The sequence below is a fragment of the Brachionichthys hirsutus genome, unplaced genomic scaffold (genome assembly GCF_040956055.1).
Source record: "Brachionichthys hirsutus isolate HB-005 unplaced genomic scaffold, CSIRO-AGI_Bhir_v1 contig_850, whole genome shotgun sequence".
Classification (NCBI taxonomy): domain Eukaryota; kingdom Metazoa; phylum Chordata; class Actinopteri; order Lophiiformes; family Brachionichthyidae; genus Brachionichthys; species Brachionichthys hirsutus.
This window is the reverse complement of record NW_027180351.1, coordinates 348,768-366,354: the sequence shown is the minus strand read 5'-3', so window position 1 is coordinate 366,354 and position 17,587 is coordinate 348,768. Positions and strand designations below refer to the sequence as shown.

General features: G+C 43.2%; 2 protein-coding genes across 2 annotated transcripts; both read left to right on the top strand.

Moving 5' to 3' along the window:
* The first annotated feature begins 807 nt into the window (after window positions 1-807).
* Window positions 808-6,356, top strand: LOC137913907 (extracellular serine/threonine protein kinase FAM20C-like). The gene is made up of 10 exons (XM_068757528.1): window positions 808-1,325; window positions 1,711-1,928; window positions 3,280-3,358; window positions 3,663-3,755; window positions 4,060-4,175; window positions 4,299-4,479; window positions 5,408-5,517; window positions 5,711-5,792; window positions 5,900-5,959; window positions 6,098-6,356. Exons 1-10 carry the CDS (start codon window positions 808-810, stop codon window positions 6,354-6,356), a joined length of 1,716 nt encoding a protein of 571 aa, XP_068613629.1.
* Window positions 6,357-7,369: 1,013 nt separating this feature from the next.
* Window positions 7,370-12,962, top strand: LOC137913906 (nuclear body protein SP140-like). The gene is made up of 16 exons (XM_068757527.1): window positions 7,370-7,525; window positions 8,391-8,565; window positions 8,950-9,177; window positions 9,363-9,482; window positions 9,637-9,770; window positions 9,870-9,920; window positions 10,019-10,058; window positions 10,305-10,403; window positions 10,542-10,667; window positions 10,803-10,942; window positions 11,374-11,442; window positions 11,963-12,093; window positions 12,222-12,339; window positions 12,446-12,520; window positions 12,623-12,766; window positions 12,865-12,962. Exons 1-16 carry the CDS (start codon window positions 7,382-7,384, stop codon window positions 12,949-12,951), a joined length of 1,881 nt encoding a protein of 626 aa, XP_068613628.1. The 5' UTR covers window positions 7,370-7,381; the 3' UTR covers window positions 12,952-12,962.
* The last annotated feature ends 4,625 nt before the right edge of the window (window positions 12,963-17,587 follow it).

Below are 17,587 nucleotides of genomic sequence, written 5' to 3'. Positions count from 1 at the left end.
AGGGGTTTCCTGCTGACAACATGTTGGCTGTACAACCAAACATTTAGTCAAATGGCCGTGGTATAGTAGCACTCTAAAGATTCTTACAGATTACAGATCACTTTGGTGACCCCCCTGTCCTTTCATTTAAATCATAATCTGTCCAAAACTAATTGAAGTACGAAATAGAACATTCGTACCTCATACTATATGGAAGGGCACATTTTGTACAGATATGTCAGCTCCTAGAATGTGTCTTTTCCAAAGAGGGAAGTCCCAACAGTTATTGGATGCTTTGCTGTGAAAGCATATCAGTTACCTTCTGTGCTGATCTCTGTCTTATCAAACATCAGGACAAACATTTATCTCCAGCTCAACGCTGTTTATATGCAACAAAAAAAGACTAATTAATTAAAGTTGTCGAGGAAGCTAACATGCTAAATATAACACACACATTATGCTGACTAAACATATGAGTATTCTGATTGTGTGTCTGCACCCATTAGCATTTAGCTATAATTGCTGCTGCTCAGCTCACAGAGCTGAATTGTCAGTACTTTGATTAATTACTATGCTGCAAACTATTTTCTGTATTTCACCTTTTCTCTATATTCAATTTTAATTTCCATTTAGGTACCTTAACATTTCAGGGTCTGCTAGCATTCAATGACTTCAGGTAAAGTTCTCTTTTCCCCTGGAGTTGTCTTTTCTTGTTTTGTCGATATTCTGATGTGTTTTACTGGAATGCAATGATCACAAAATGTTACATCATGATCAGGCATGAAGGACTGGCGATGCACCGATTGTTGTTTCCTCTCTTTCTGCAGTATGATCAAATTGAGCCGCAGTCGATCAACTTCCTCCATCTATCTGGGTCTGGCATTTCTGTCCCTAGCTCTCCACCTACTGCTGGCGATGTTTTGCTTTTCTATCCTCCAAAATGCTTGTGTCCTTCCTACCTCCCCTAACGCTCTTCCTAGAAGAGATACTCAACACCCTGAGTCTATCTCCTCTTCCTCGGCTGCCTCGTCCTCACATAAACTGTCAGCAGTCTCCCGTGATGAAGAGCATCACAAACGTAATGGTGAAGCCCTGCAGCATAAAGAGGAAGGCTCCCCCGGTGATGCAACTGAGAAGGAAAAGAAATTGGCTGGAGCTGGAAAAGTGATTCAAAACGTCAACAGCCAATCACAGCTGGAGGCCCTGTTTAAGCACGCTCTGTACAACCTGCCTCGCCCAGAGCTAAATGATGATGATTGGTTGCTGAGGTTGAAGGAAAATGAAGATGCAAAGGATCCGGAAAGCAAAGGAGATGGGACAAAAGATGTAATCAATAGTGGCAGTTGGTAAGTGAAACTGATGGAATAGAGCAATCAGTACATCAAATATGAATATTATTATTTATTGTGCATTAATATTGTTTTTTAATGAACAGATCTTCACAAATTCTAATTCCTAGTTTTCTACAGGAAAATCTGGTTGAAAATGTGATTATGAGACATTTACGGCTGCTTAACAATAATTTTACTGCTTTTACAACTTTAACTTATGTTTAGCATTGTGTGTGTGTGTGTGTGTGTGTGTGTGTGTGCACGTTCTGCATTTTACATTTGACATCTTATTTTACATCTCTGAGTCAAACTGAAATAAAGTGTGCAGTTAAGTGTGACTTTAGGCTGACCAATCATTGGTTCACATTTCTGTCTATAACACATTCAATTCTTCCCAAAGGCAGAGTGCCAGTGAGGAGGAGGAGGAGGAGGAGGGGGAGGAAGAGGAGGAGGGGGAGGAGGGCTACGACAAAGACATTTGGATGACCGACCCAGACACCCACCCTCTCTGGCTACGGTTCCATCTGGGCATCTCTCGCTGGGAACTGTACAACAGGAAGGATCCCAACCTGGGCCAGCTGACTCACTATTGGTCAACACAGCGCATCCTTGGTGTTGGTGAGCATATGAGGGGGGGGGGGGTCAGCAGGTGAGACTGAAGTGATGACAGGACCAGGGACAGCCAACAGAAACAGAGGAAGGAGAGGAAGGAGATAGGTGAAAGACTGCCAGTTATTTTATTCTCACTTTAATCTAAATACATCCTGAAGTGTCAGCCAGTCACAAAGTTCTGCATCTCCCGAGCAACCCTTACATAAAATATCTAGGGGGGCTGCAGCTATTACTCTTTAAATTCTACTTGTCCACAGTCTACCTCCACAGTCATTTAGCATTTGTAGGAAGATATGAACATTCACTGGAGTGTAGTTTACTTGATTTAAATCCAACACTAAACTTGAATGAAGCTTTGGTCCACTGCTCATTTATAGTGCCACTATCTACTGTGTTTGTTGGCCTTCTTGGGTTGAAGGCCACTTACATAAATACAATCCAGGAGAAATGACATTACTCAACACATCAAAATTACAGTTTACAATTAATGTGTTGGTCATTGAGATAGCTCCTGATGCGAATACAAAACCACAAGTATGCTGATTTAATGAGCAGTGAGGATATGCAAATGTATCCACTCGTTTCTTACAGGGAAGCGTGCAAATGTAGTATTAATATAAAAGAAAGGCTTTCATCTATAACACATCCACTTAAAATTACACTCTTAGGTATACAAAATGTTTACTCCCATTGAATTTACACATTAGCACAGAGGGAAATAAACATTTTTATGACACACAAATACCCACAAGTATGTGCACAAAACTAATTTTATAAAGTCTGTTAAACTTGTAAAGCTGTAACGTGCAGCTGAGTTTAATGACAGTTTGTGTGGTTTTTTTGTACACTGATGACCACTGACAAAATATAAAAAACAAGTCTTTGAGCATCCTCAGATGAGGTCAGAGAACCTCACACAGACACGGGGAGGAGATGCAAGAGGGACCTTTTTACTGCCAGGCAGTGCTTCACTTCAGGATTTATGGATTTGAGTGTGCACTAATTCACACTGCCCAGCTGTTTGAAGTGTGATTTAGGCGATCGAAGATTCCAGCAGTGCTTCCCAGATCTTAGTGGAAGTAAAATTTTGCAAATTATCAGTGAATGCAGGACTAGGTTCACTTTTTATGCATCACATAGCATTTTTCATTCAGGCCTTATTTCAACATGATAACCCAGTGATAGTGGTAAGACTATCAGCCATCCTTGTGCAGAAACATGCAATGCACTCCATAAAACAACATGTAAGATGCAAAATGTGTGACGGTTTACACGCATCATATTATGAGAGGGTCAAGATGTGATCATCCCATTCATTTATGCCGTTAACAGTTTTGACCTTTTCAATACATTTCAGTTCAGAAGAAAGGAGGCACCCAACTCAAACTCCTCATGTCGTTCCCAAACTACGGACAGGCGCTGCTGAAACCCATGAAGTAAGACACTACTGTCATGCACAAAGAAATGACTTTGGATGATTGTGTTTGTGTTGCTTCAATCACTATGGTGAGAATTTTTTTTCTTTTTATGCAATCAAACAAAAAATGGATTTGCAACCACAAAATATATTTGCAAACAAGACCATTATTATCTATCAACATCATTATTTTTGGTTGCAAATCCATTTTTTGTTTGATTGCATAAAAGTAAACATATTTCTCTCCATAAATCAGAAGTAGAGGTTATAATCCTAACATAGGAACATCACAGACATCACAGCATCATGTGTTCACTCCTCAGGCAATCCAGAGACGCAGAGACGGACGTAAACCTCTTCTACTTCTCTGACTTTGAAAGACACAATGCAGAGATCGCTGCCTTTCACCTTGACAGGTAAAGTCTGTTGTCTTAGCTACCAGCTACTTTACAACTTGTGACATATGAGGATATTTTAAATGAATGAATGAAAACCTTTATTGCCCCAAAGGGAAAAATATGCTTTGTGCAGGAAGCATACATACAATGTGCAAAAACTGAAAGGACATAAAACAGAGCATAATAAAACAATAAAATTCTATATGAACAATATAAAGACAATATCAGTCAATAAAATAACCTAAGGTGTAGATTTCAACATGTATTTTTGTCTATCTCTTGGCCTTTGTTGATGCTGCCTTTGTTCCCATCTCTGCCTCAGATTGTTGGGCTTCAACAGGGTCCCTCCAGTGGTTGGTCGACTCATCAACGTGACCACAGAGATCCGAGAGATCACCACTGACCACAGGCTATCTAGAACCTTCTTCACTTCCCCTGGTATGTGCGTCTGTAATGTCCCCCCACCAGCACTTTCACAGAATGTGCATGATATTTGTCACACCAAACATCAAGGCCCTTTTATTGTTACGACCAAGCTGGTGTCTCTCTGCCTCCCACCAGCGGGGAACGTGTGTTTCCATGGCCAGTGTGAGTATTACTGTTCGCCCGAGCACCCAGTGTGCGGTCAACCGCACGCACTGGAGGTTTCCCTGGCTACTATGCTGCCTGACCTCGCCCTAGCCCCCCGCAGGTCATGGAGGTCACCATGGAGACGTTCGTACAGTCGCACCAAGCTGGCACAGTGAGTCGAGCATGTGTTTGTGGTTGGTATGCGGATTTTTCCTAAAAGTTATGTCTAGTATTTAAATGCAATAATAATGTACACAAATAGCCCCATAAGGATTAATTTGTTTTGATATAATATTATACATTGTTTAGAAATATTATTCCCAATAAACTAAAACTAAAATAAAAGTGTGTGCTCGCATTTCTGTGAGTGTGATGACTCTTGAATGAGTCTGCATCTCCCTCCAGTGCTGTGAATGAAGAACTACAGAATACATTGAGTTGCGGTGGCTTTTCATTCATGCTAATGTCAGAATAATCAGTACTAAATATAACTCTTTAGGAGCCGGTTTCAACAACCGTGCACATTTTCTGTAGGCAACGTAAACACAATTTTTCACTTGTAATGCGCTTTTCAGGCAGGTTTTTGTGCAGACTTCATATATGTGATTGTTAGCTTGCTCAAACCTGGTATTATGATAGTCTAGACTAGAGTGGTCACATGTCACTTTTCAATTTTATATGCAAATAAACATCTTCACCGTCAGGACACATTGTTCCTAAGAGAAGAAGAATTGAGTCAAAAAAGTCAGAGTACAACAGGTCACAATAATACAGAATTTACAGACAGCATTTTGCAAAGTTTATAATACTTCTCTTAATTCAAAAAGTGAGTCTGGAGACTTTCCCCTCAATTGACAAAGAAGTCGCCTATATTGTGTTTGTATTTGTAAAACAACCTGTTTACCTTTCATGTAAATGGTGAAATGTTGAAATCAGAGAGAGTAGCAGTTAACTGCTAAAAAACAACAACAACAAAGAGAAAACAATAACAAATCAAAACATCCCTGTGTTCAAACTGAAATTATTTATTACAATTAAACTGATCTCTGAACCTCACCTTGTATTTGTCTTCCTCGACTCAGCTGTACTCTTGTTCCCAGGTGGGAGAAAGACCCGGCCTTCTGTGACAGAGTGAAGCAGACGCCGCCTTACAATCAAGGCACCAGACTGGTGGATCTCATAGACATGGCTGTCTTGGACTTCCTCATGAGTAGGTCTCCACATTTTAAACTCAGCTCAGGGCCCGATCGCTTTGCTGCAGCAGGGGGCATGCAGGCGCTGGGGGTCGATCCGTCTAATGGGGCCTTCGCTGACCTCTGACTTCAGTTTAGGAAAGGAGGGGGAATATTCATCCTCACAAAAATGCCACTGATATAGTCGAAATAAAGTGTTTTCATTCAAAGGCAACATGGACAGACATCATTATGAGACGTTTGAGGACTTTGGCAATGACACGTTCCTTCTGCATCTGGACAACGGGCGGGCGTGAGTACCACCAATTCCTGCTTACTGAATTCGGTTCCCGCAGTTGTTACGACTCGTGGTCGGTAGTCGGTTGTCAGTCATTGTGGTTGCTGTCCCACATTTTCCAGGTTTGGACGTCACTCTCGGGATGAGCCGTCCATTCTTGTTCCTTTGCAACAATGCTGCAGGTAAAACAAAATAAGAAAATGTCTCACTAGCAAAACACAGTGCCTGCCTGGCCATGTCGTTCAAGTATGTTGTGCAAACACTTAATGAGGAAAAGAAAACATGTTTACATCTTTATTGGTCCTCTTCTTCACATTCAGGATCCGCCGCTCCACCCTCCTTCGCATGCGCCTTTTGTCCACCCCCAGCTTCCGTCTGAGCGATGTTATGCGCGAGTCACTGGTCCAGGATCCTCTAGCAAGCATTGCCCCCCTCCTGTCTGAACCACACCTATCTGCTTTGGACAGACGCCTGGCAGCTGTCCTACAGGTGGTGCAAACCTGTCAACATCGCCACAAAGACGTCATTTACAACGACCTGGGAGCTTATGATGAAGATTATGATCAACAGCTTGACTGAAGAAAATAAATATCAAATATTACTCAGCGGTGATTTTTTTATTTTTATTATGGTTATGCTGCAGCTTTGACTTTATACGCATCGGATGGTCCAAACACTTCAAGACCATTTCTGGATGCAATTTTAATACAGTTCATTAAACTAAGTTCTCTTTGACATTCTGCTCTGGATGCTTGAGATGGAGCACAAACAGCTGAGATGTTTGAGCTTCTAGATTTCAGTGCTGCAGCCAGAATGTCTGGAAAGGTGCTGATTGACGCACGGGCTCACATTGAAAAGTAGCACAGTGTTGCAGGGGCATTTTATTCTGAAAAGTCAGAGCGGAAGCCCGCTGCGAGAGCCTGAGCCTGGGCAGCGACCTTAAAAGTAGGCCGTCATCCGGCGATTAGAAATGTTTGGTCCCGCCCCTTTTCCAGACGACTGGAGATCGTAATGGATTTTTACCTGTAACCTCTGTGATGATTGAATAAACGTGTGGAAAGGACGGAGTTTGTTCACGCGTTTATTTCAAGAGGGCAACAACAACATGAATTTTTACGTGTTTCTTTTATTCTCAATTCAGGTTGGATTTTGTTTTTGTGCGCTGCGCAAAGACCGCATCAGCAGTGCGCGATTACGCGCGGGCGCATCTTAGAGAGAACGTAGTCTGCACTCTGCAACATATCTGGACGGCTAACTCCAAAGTAACAGTGTTTACTGAGCGAAAACCCGCCCCTTCGTGGAATGTGCGCGGGTTCCTGTTGAATCTCCGTCTGTAGCTCTGCTTTGTTTACTTTCGCTTTCGACAGGTCACCCCCGTCGATTGGCGTTTTCTCTCCCTAAACTTTATTACTGAACATGTGACCGGAAGAGTGCGCGCCTACAACAACTGGCTGGAGCTTCTTCTTACGCACGACATTTTCACCCTGGGCAGTATTTGGTTTCGATGGTTCAATTTGCGAGCCTTTCTGGAGAGTCGGTTCTTGCTTCCATTGTGTTTCCGGGACAGATTTAGTTTGCTTCGGATTGTTGTTGTTTGACCAGAGATGGATCCCTTGGATTTCCTGGAGCCCGCGCAACTGCTGATTTTTTTTCGCCGTCACAAAACAGAACTGTCCTGCTTGAAGAACCCGCGCACCTTCATCAACCAGCTCAGGGACCACAACCTGATACCCGAGGACCGCTACAAGGTCTGCCGCTGTCGGGGAAACGCTTGTTTATTTTTAAATCCGCATAAGGGTAGAGTTTGAATGAGATGTTTACGCAGATACCTAAGCCATTACACAAATAACATTTCTTTTTTTTTTTCTACGCCTGCTTCATATAATGTGTATTATGAACACTGTTATCTTATAAAATTAAGGTGCGTAAACTGGTGCGTATTGTGCGTTACGCAGTAATAAATCATTACTCTTGAAACTACAGCATGCTTTTCAAAATAAAATGTTGTTAAATGTAATAAGTTTAACAAATCTAAAGGTATACAAAGTTGGGCTTTTTATTTTTTTTATTTATCCAATTGTTGGAGTGAAACCAGCACAATTTGAATGAGCGCACAATATTTCTTAAAATAAATGCATATAATCTGTGCCTCACATTTCCCACAGTCTGCTATGAATCTGTACTGATTTGTTTTTATCAACCAACAAGAAATAATTATTCAAAAACGTTTTCCCATTCCATTTTGCTGCCATAACTAATTTCTGATTCTTGTTTTGTTGTTTGTCGTTTGTTTTTAACATTTACTTATAATGGAGGCGTTAAAAAAAAAATCACATCTTGTAAAATATGCATTTGATTTACTCACCAGACCTCACAGTCATAAAGGGGTCTGATATGCACTGTCATGCAAAATGTCATGGTTTGTGTATGAAGATACCAAGAACAAATTAGAACCTTTTTATGATGATCACCATCTGGATTCACCAGAAATGTTTATTTCAAATATATGGATATATTATTACATCATTAGATATAATCATGACAATTAAGTGTGGCATAGAATTTAGATTATTTTGGCAAACCCTTTTTCTCTGTACTTTTGTACACATGCAGAAGATGATTCGCATGAAGAGTGAAAACAACATGAAGCAAGCTCTTTACGAGGTTCTGGACTGGCTGGAGAGAGAGCAGTCAGGGCACATCACAAGGTTCTGGACGTGTGTCTTCAAGGAGACCATCATTAACAATTACCCCACCCTGCGACTGCTGCGGAACAGCCTCCTAGACGGTCAGTCTCTCCCTTGTTTTGTTCTCAAGCTCTCTTCCCGGCTTTCTGTTTGAATCCAAAGGTGCGAGTTTGTTTGTGTATTGGAGGTCCTTATCAGCTCTTTAGACACATTGACGCCAAGCAGTTTCAGTTGTCCACACGTTCTACCCCTACGCCTTCTGGAGGAGAATGGAAACTCTCTCGTTTGCCTTGATTAAGTCGGTAACATCTGTCGCACGGCCCGTTCAAGGTGGGTCTGTTCTGCCTTGATGGTGCCGCACTTTTATGCATAACGACCATACCTTGATGCCATCCAGGTGGTGCAATGTTGTCGTCCGCACGTTCTCTATTCACAAATATATCCTGTTTTCTTCACTTCATTCATGGGCGAAAGTGTAATTACAGGTTCTTTCCAGTTTGACTCACAACTGCCCGAGAAGGTGGGAAAAGGAGACACAGAAAAGGGGAAAAGGAATGGGCTTTCAGGGGATGAGGAGGAAGGTGAGACTGAAACAAACTCCGTAAAAAAGAAGAGAAAACTGAGGAGCAGCGGCCTGCTTGAGGAGGAGCAGGCCAGTACGTCAGCTCCATCGACTCCGGGTCAGAGGAAAAAGAGCAAAAAAATACATTTCTGTAAGTCACCGCCCACTGATGCTAGTTTAACAGAACCTTAGCATCTCTATCCAGTCTAAATACCAGGATGATCTTTCTAACCCTGTGGAATCAACATGAAATTAATTATGAGGCCGGTCTGGATCAGAAAAAGAACATGCCTGATTTGGAAAAAAAGAATCAAAATAACTTTTTTCTCTCTCCAGCTTCTCCCCTGAAGAAGGGAGAGAAAGAGGACATTTGGAATTGGCCCATATATAGGTTGCAGCTGCCTGTGACCTGTGGAAATGTCGAGGGGATGCTGGACAGAGACAAGCTGGCGAAAGGCAAGCAGAACTCCTTTTAAGAGAAAATTATTCAAATAAAAAAGCAAAATACTCATGGTTTAATCTAATGTGAGATTAAATTTGACGAGGATTTTTGGTTTAACAATCGTACAAAAAACAGATTGTGATCTCCAAAATCTTCTGAATGTTCCAGGGGAGAAGTGTGTCCAGCACGACAAACGATGGTTCACTCCCAGTGACTTTGAGAGTCTTGCAGGAAAGCAGAGCTGCAGGAACTGGAAGATGAGCATTCGGTGTCGGAGCGCCACACTGGGAAAACTCATCCAGGTCTGTTGAGAGGGGTTTCTATTGAGGGAATGTTTTTCCTTGCAGGATCACTTCACACATGCTTGGTCATTTTGTGTTTTATTTTGAACTTCATTGTAGGAAGGTCACCTGAAGTCAATCAGATGCAAAATCAAAGGAAGATGTAAAAAAGTAAGACGACAAACTGATGAAAAAGCAGGAGTGAATGAACTGTGACTTTGTTGCGTATCCTCTTCAGTCTCTCTTATCGTGTTCTCCTTTGTCTTCAGGCCAAGAAATCACTCTTCCAATCTGTTGAGTCAACCACAGGTTTGTTGCTAGTGAAAAATGGATTCTATGTTTTGCATAGCTTTTGATAGAGCGCTGCATCTCCTCTAGCCATTGCACAACATCTCTTTCCTCACATAAAATATTCAACCATAGTGAGTGATATACATATATATCTATGTCTGTATTTCTGTAAAAAGACACATTCTTAATTAATAATTTAGAATACTTGGCTTATAACAACAGACAAGGCCTTTTGAAACTGCTCCTCACGCATCCTTATTTTAGAAACTGAGGGAGAAAATGAAGATGGAAATGAGGCGCCTCGCTCAGAACAGGAGAACCAGTCTGCATCGACGGGCAAACAAAGTTCCACAGAAATCACAGGTGCCGTTTCTGCAAACAAAAAAAAATCTTAGTTGAATACATTTTGTTTGCTGACAGGTAATAAGGCAAACTGCTTTAGATGTTTCTAGGATGAAGGAAACAATTATGGTAACCATACTCTCAACATATATCCATCAGATGAAGAGGGAGAGGCGGAGAAACAGCCTGAGCAGCAGCCTGAAGCCAGCCATGACGGCGGGAAGACATTCAATGTTACATGCGGCGCTTTAGCTGGGACTTTGCACAAGAAGCGGTTTGTATCAGGTAACTGCATGAAAGAAGGAACATTTGCGTATGTGTGCAGTGAATCCTGATTAAGGTCTGAAATGTTGCTCCATAAGGGGATAATCAGCCAACCCAAGCAGAACGTTTCCCTCCTAAACTCACTCTCACCACCAGGAACCTGTGGGAAGAGCATCCGCACGGAGATGAGCTGGATGACCCCGGTGGAATTCATGGAAGCGGCATCGTGCGAGAGCGATGCCTCCTGGAGAAAAGACATCACATGTGAAGGGAAACCGCTTAGTGACCTTACAGCGGTAAGGCCGTTGTGGACGGCGCAAGGCTAAAATCACTCGAGATGTCTGTCTTGGTTTATTCATCAGCACCAGTGTGTTTGGACACAGCAGTTGAAGTTACCGGTAATTAAATGTGATGCCATGCTGTGCAAAGTGCAGGGCATAGTTGTGTTGGTTACTTTGCTGATTAGATGCAAGGAGACTCCAGCAACACTCAAGTACAACAACTCAGAATGCCAAATAGGACAGTTGCAGCGTAGTCACGTTTATGGTGAACAGTCGTATTCGCGGTTGCACATGAGGACAAACTTGCTGAATCACAATAAATGCCAGCCAATGCTCATTGCTCATTAAGTATTGAATGCAGGTGAGTGAGCGGTTGGCAAACAGATTTCTTATGCCTAAACTATGAAATTGGAGTGAAGAAGACGTTGTTCGTGTGTCTGTTTCAGTCCAACGTCTTGGGGATCCACTCACTGCTGTGTACTTGTCCAAAATGCACACCGGATCCTCAAGACCTGGTAAGTATCGTTGTCGTCTTCAAGAGTTCCATATTCTGCAGCGCCCCCCCCCCCCCCCACACACACACACACACACACTTTAAAGCACGACTGGAACATGTGAGGTGAATAAAGGCTGACGGCTCATTTATACTTCTCCTCCTCCACAAACTTCCAAGCATCCTTCACGTCTACATTTATATTAAGAAACACTAGGAGTCGTTGAAGCCTAGTCTAACAGGCTTCACCAATGGCTTGTGGTATCCCAGTCGTTAATGTCACACCTTAAACGTGGATTTAGAAACCGTTGGTGTCACCATGATGACTGTCATTGATTTAGCAGCCTCACAATGGTAAATAGACACTGTACTTATGCAGTACCTCTCTCTCTAGTCTGACTGACTGCTCAAAGCGCTTTACAACACCCTTTCATTCACCCGTTCACACCAACGATCCTGCCACTGAGCCACCTGGAGCGCAGACGGAAGGCTCCAATCGCATCCGTCTTAAACTTGCTGCCGTCGTTTGTCCGCCTTCCCAGGAGCATCAGAAAAACGACGACGAGTGCTTCATCTGTAAAAGTGAACAGGAACCGTTTGTGGTATGCGACCAATGTCCTCGTTCCTTCCACCAGAATTGCCACCTGCCTTGCATCGAGGACGCGATTATAGGGTGAGGACATATACGTGAGAAATTAATGAATTGGCTTTGTCGGCGATTTCCGCGAGGATCGAACTGAGCAGATAGACATATCCAAATAGCTTCAAGTGATTTGCATGTTTGTGTCTGCGGCTAAACAGGGACGACAGACTGTGGATGTGTACATTCTGCGTATACAAAAGCAATCAAGCGTGCTTTTACCGGGATGAGCTGACCAGGGAAGCGGCAATGGCCCGCCAAATATCACAACACATGCTGGTGAGCACACTGTCGGCCTGTTATTACATCTTTATTACAGTCAGTGCTCCTTCACGCCTGTCTCTCTGCCACGCCGTCGTTCCCTCCTCTCTTTTACATATAACAGGTGTGCCAGTACCTCCTCCTCCTCTTGTACAGTGCTGATCAGCAACAAATATTTGCAACCAACCCGAGTCTCCATGTAAGTCTTTCTTTGTTGTTGCCGTGCGACGGAGGCGCGTGTAACGAGCAGCATGCTGGAGTACTCGCAACATCTTCAGGTCTTTATGCTCTGCAGCCACAGATTAGAGACTACTCTACCGTGATCAATACTCCAATGTGGCTGAGCAACATAGCAGAGAAGCTCCAGGGCCAGAGCTACCAGACCGTCGGAGAGTTTGAGTCCGACGTCCAGCTCATTTTCTCGAACTGCGCTACGTACAACCGAGTAAGGAACCGCGTCATCAGACACATCGGGGTGATAATCAGGGTTGGGGATTTTTGACATTTACAATGTGTGACACATGAATACTTATCTTTTTACAGGAGAATGCTGAATTTCTTACGATGGGCAGAAGATTGAAGAACATATTTGACAAAGAGCTGAAGAATGTGCTAAACATCTGCGACTAGGCTGCTTGCAGATTTTTCTGTTTTCAAATGCTGCAGTTTTATAATGAAATTGTTGTCAGTATTACATTTCTTTTTTTCATCGCATTGTTGCCCATCATCTTCAGTCTTTTGTTGCTCCTGTCCCAATTGTTGTGAGATGTTTAACCCTTTATTGGAAGTGTCTTCTTGGTAATGTTAAAATGTAAAAAAAAATCATGTCCTCCAATAACAGTCTATTATGGTTACATTTTTTATTAATTCATCGAGTGCTCTAAAAGGGTTAATCTAATCTAATGGTGGCTGTTTACTGCTTTTTTTTTACTCTATATTGGTGTCTGTTTAGACTTTAGATGAAACCATTACGATAATATAAATATTTGTTTTAATGGGATTGAAATATTTGTTTTGTTTTTTTAATACAGCATTTAAGTAAATTAAATTATTTACTGCATGCTGCTTATTGCTTTAAGTATTGATGTTCTCCAGCAAGAATTTTACACCATGCAAAATATCAAATGGGCGTCAATGCGCGTTACTCAAAGTGTTGTAACACATTTATTTGTAAAAGTTTCTCACGCACACACCTCATGGCCGCCTTGAATTTCATTACACACGCTACAGATCGTGTATTCTGATCACAACATAAAAACGCTCCACCGTGGACAACGAGCGCTGCGCTCAGCTGACGTCACCGTCACAGTTGCCAGCAGCAAAATCTGCTGCGAGCTGCGCAGCCGCTCTGCGCATCCGTCGTCTGAGGTGGACACAGCGCAGCCATTTCTCTGTCCCTCATGTAAAAACATACAGGGGGGGGGTTGTTGGTGCCGTTTGACCTTCACGCGTTACGCACACAGCGAGCCGCGAGGACGCAATGGCCGCTGCGGCGCAACTCTCCGCCTGAGATCCGCGATCTCTAAACTTTTCTCCAAATCCAACGCCTGCGCAGACTCCGTCTGTCCGCGGGCGGTTATGGAGGGAAATGTGCACGGAGGAAACAGAGACATCGCCGCGATGCACGTGAAGACAGAAGCCGGCGACGAGCACGCATCTGCGTTGTTTTTGGGCAGTCAGGAGTCGCCTGCGTCCTGCGGAGAAACCGCATGCAGAGGAGGAGGAGGAGACCAGACTGCAGAGGAGCTGCAATCCGCCTCCACAACGGCCCCTGTGCTGCTGTGTGAGTAGAGCGCACAGCTGACCTGTCATATCCAGGGTTTTGTTGATTTATTTATATATATTAGATTTGTTTTTAGTGACTAATAAACGATCTGTTTCCAATGATCATACTAACCAAGGACAGTTTAAAAGTCACTACAATAGTGTTGGATTTTCTGCACAGTACTATTTTTTTTATTTTTTTTTGCTGGCTTCTTAAGTCTCATAAAATATTCAACCCTCTTTAAAGAGGAACATTCACAGCTCAAAATCTCATTAAAACACTGTGAAAACCGTCACAGACGTACTTGAGGCTTTTTTGTTTTTGCTTTCCTGAGTCTCCTGACTAGATAAAAACTCCGTGCCTGAACTCCAACCCCTTCACCACTGCCGAGACCAAAAGTTAAAGCGATCCGGTGATCAGACACGTGGGTTTCAGGATGGTTCTCCCTTGAGATGCAGCATCCACGGTCAGCAGAACAGACAAAGTCTGAGTCAGTTATTTAGGTGCTTCCAACAGCCGAACACAAACGGTGAAGCGCTGGAAAGTGAAGGAACACAAATCATTGTCGCATTACTGACGTTATAAACTGTATCCTGCCTGTCTCCACTGTTAGATCCCGTCAGTACAGACCACTTCTTCCCATCAGGAGATGGGAAAACATACCTGAAGATAGCTCCAGGTGGGTACATGAGCGTACACACAACGATGAAGCGCGCACTCAGTGCGGCAGGTGTATGTGAGTTTTTAAGGTCTGGTGTAGTGAAAACTCAACAGATAGTATGCCAATCTGCATTAGTGCTCTGTGTTCAGGCTTTCAGTAAAATGGAGAGAGCTTCAAATGGTATTAAAATAAAATATGTTGTCATATTTTCAGGACATTTCATGTTCAATTCACCCCCAAAAAAGCCTTTTCTACAATATATATATCTCCAAACATTTATTTCTGATTACATTTGTGATTTATGAAAGTTAGAGATCATATAAGGCTTTAAATAAATATGATTAGTTTAGTTTTAGTTTGGTTTATTGTTTGTTTCAAGCAGAATGAAAAAATAAAATAAAATAAATACCGGTGATACCTTTTCGTGTACAAGAAACCATATTTTGGCAAAAACAAAACAAAACACCAAAATAGAAAATAATTCATTATATAGTGCTTGAAAAGGAGTGGGAAGAAGATAACTTATTAAAACCCACCCTCATTATACAACTAAGATTTCAAATCTATTGGACGTCTAATAATGTAAAAAAAAATTAAGGAACATTTATATATATTTCATTGTATTTGACCTGTGCCCTCTCCCAGCTTCATCAATGGCGCTTCCTTCGGAGAAGATGCTTCCCTCTGGCTCTGACTTCTCCTCCAAAGCCGTCTTGTGTCTTATTGAAGCTGTGGGACGCCGCTGGGGCCTGTATGAGACCCGGGAGCGCTCCCAGCTTTTCCAGAGTGTCCAGGAGGAGCTGGCCTCCAAGGGCCACATACTTCCGGTCGAAAAGATCCGCCGCAAGTGGAATAACCTCATTGTCACCTACAAGAGGGTTAAAGACCGCAGCCGGGAGACGGGACATGCGAAAACATCCTGGGAATTCTTTGATGTAAGTCCAGCAGTATAGGAAAACATGGGTTTCCTGTCTGCTAAAATAATAAAGTCACTGCCACACAATACATCTTTTATATATAAATATATAAAACAGCCACAATATTTGTCTTAATAAACGTTTCACAGACGCGACACTTTTCTTTGCCTCTGTGTTTCTCTTCTCTGCCTCTAGCTGATGGACGCCACGCTCTGTGACACGGTTGGCGCGCAGATCGCCAGCAGCAAAAGAAGTAGAGCTGGAGGTTCTGCTTCTACACTGTCCAGCCCTTTGGCAAAAGTGGTGAAAGCACAGGTTCCGCCGCCGCCCGCCGTCATCCGGCCGAACGGGGACTTCGCTTCGCCCGCCGTTGTGGAGTCGGCGGCTCAGGCAGCCGTGAGCGGTCAGCTCATCGGCAGCGCTGCGGCCATTACCTCAATGGCTTCAAATGCTCCAGAACTCAAGCCGCTGATAGTGCTCAACAGCGACCTTGTTGCCACCAGCGTTCACCCGGCCGCCATTGTTCCATCTCCATCTTTTATCTCTTCGCCATGTTTTACAGAGACGGCGTCGACGTCCCCTTCCCTCGGCTCGGCCAGTAACCCGGAGCTCAACGCGTCTCGCTACGTTGGCCGTAAGACGCCGTCGTTCTCCTCGGGTGTGCCATTCCCCCTGAGCAACGCTCCGCTGAGCAATCAGAATCCGCCCGGCCTCGCCTCCTGTTTCTCCGCGACGTCCTCCTGTCTCTCGTCTTCTAGCTTCACCACACCGTTTTCAACTGCCACGTCGGGCGCTGAGGGACATGTCCCGAAAAGAAGCGAGCAGCAAACCAACACCGCTTCCTTCCAGAAGATTCTGAAGCAGCAAGAGGAGCTGGCCTACTTGAACCGGGTGGACCGCCGCCGAACGGAAGCCAGGGAAAAGAGGCGCGAAAGGCGGGAGGTGCGGATGGCGGAGTCCCTCGGCAGGATAGCCACGGCCCTGGAGCTGCTGTCGTCCAAGCAGGACACAGTAATTGCCCTCCTGCAGAGGCTGGCTGACAGGAAGTGAGGAGCTCTGTGACCTTTTTGGCGTCCTGCTTTATGAAAACTCCTGCCGCACAGACTACGTTCACCTTACCAGGAAGTGAGGCGACTCAGCTCCATTTTTTTTTTTGTCATAATGTGACACAAAAATCTGATCTCGTCGAGTAAGATTTGGGACACTTTTATATTCGGTCCAGGGTCACTGTGGCCATTGAACAATCCGGCCAGAACTCGTGTCTGCAGCGGAACGAACCAACCACAGAGGATCGACGACCACGCGGTGTATAATGTCTTTTTAATTCATAAAGTAAAATTGTCCTTTTGCCTTCAATTAACAAGAGCTTTCTTGAGTTTTGTTTAGAAATGAATTATATTTTCTATGATATTGCTCTATTGCTCTGCTCCAGGAACTAAACATGGTTTTGTTTCATAATCAAACCCGCAAATCAAGCCAGGATGAAAACTTTTGGATTGGATTGGGTGATTTTTCCAAGCGCATAAGAAAATAAATTAATAATACATAATTGGGAAATAAAACGAGACTTACTTATTCATGCATGATTCAACTATGTTTAATTTTCTCTTAGCCTTAAACCAAGGATAACATTTCCGGGCGTCTTTTGAACAATCACAAACAGACATTTGATATGCAGTAGTAACATGAGGTTATAAATCTCAACTAAAACTTGCATTGATTCTCTGCGTTCTGTTATTGAGTGAGATTAGCGGTGGGATATAAAACCTTTGGGAATGTCTTGCAGAACTATTTCAGTCGTATAGTAGATGAATCTCTCACTTGCAAGTGTGTCTAAAATGAATGATGTTGAAGCCCCAAAATATTATTATTATTTGTGGTGGTTTTTTTTTTTAATTCTTCAGCGTTCATTATGACATAAAG

What these genes read in the sequence shown, in the direction of transcription:
- LOC137913907 (XM_068757528.1), top strand. Translation starts at nt 808, where the DNA reads ATGATCAAATTGAGCCGCAGTCGATCAACTTCCTCCATCTATCTGGGT. An exon ending in ACAGCGCATCCTTGGTGTTG is followed by an intron (nt 1,929 to 3,279) that starts GTGAGCATATGA and finishes AATACATTTCAG; the next exon opens with TTCAGAAGAAAGGAGGCACC. An exon ending in GCTGCCTTTCACCTTGACAG is followed by an intron (nt 3,756 to 4,059) that starts GTAAAGTCTGTT and finishes TCTCTGCCTCAG; the next exon opens with ATTGTTGGGCTTCAACAGGG.
- LOC137913906 (XM_068757527.1), top strand. Translation starts at nt 7,382, where the DNA reads ATGGATCCCTTGGATTTCCTGGAGCCCGCGCAACTGCTGATTTTTTTT. An exon ending in TACCCGAGGACCGCTACAAG is followed by an intron (nt 7,526 to 8,390) that starts GTCTGCCGCTGT and finishes GTACACATGCAG; the next exon opens with AAGATGATTCGCATGAAGAG. An exon ending in CAAGAAGCGGTTTGTATCAG is followed by an intron (nt 10,668 to 10,802) that starts GTAACTGCATGA and finishes TCTCACCACCAG; the next exon opens with GAACCTGTGGGAAGAGCATC.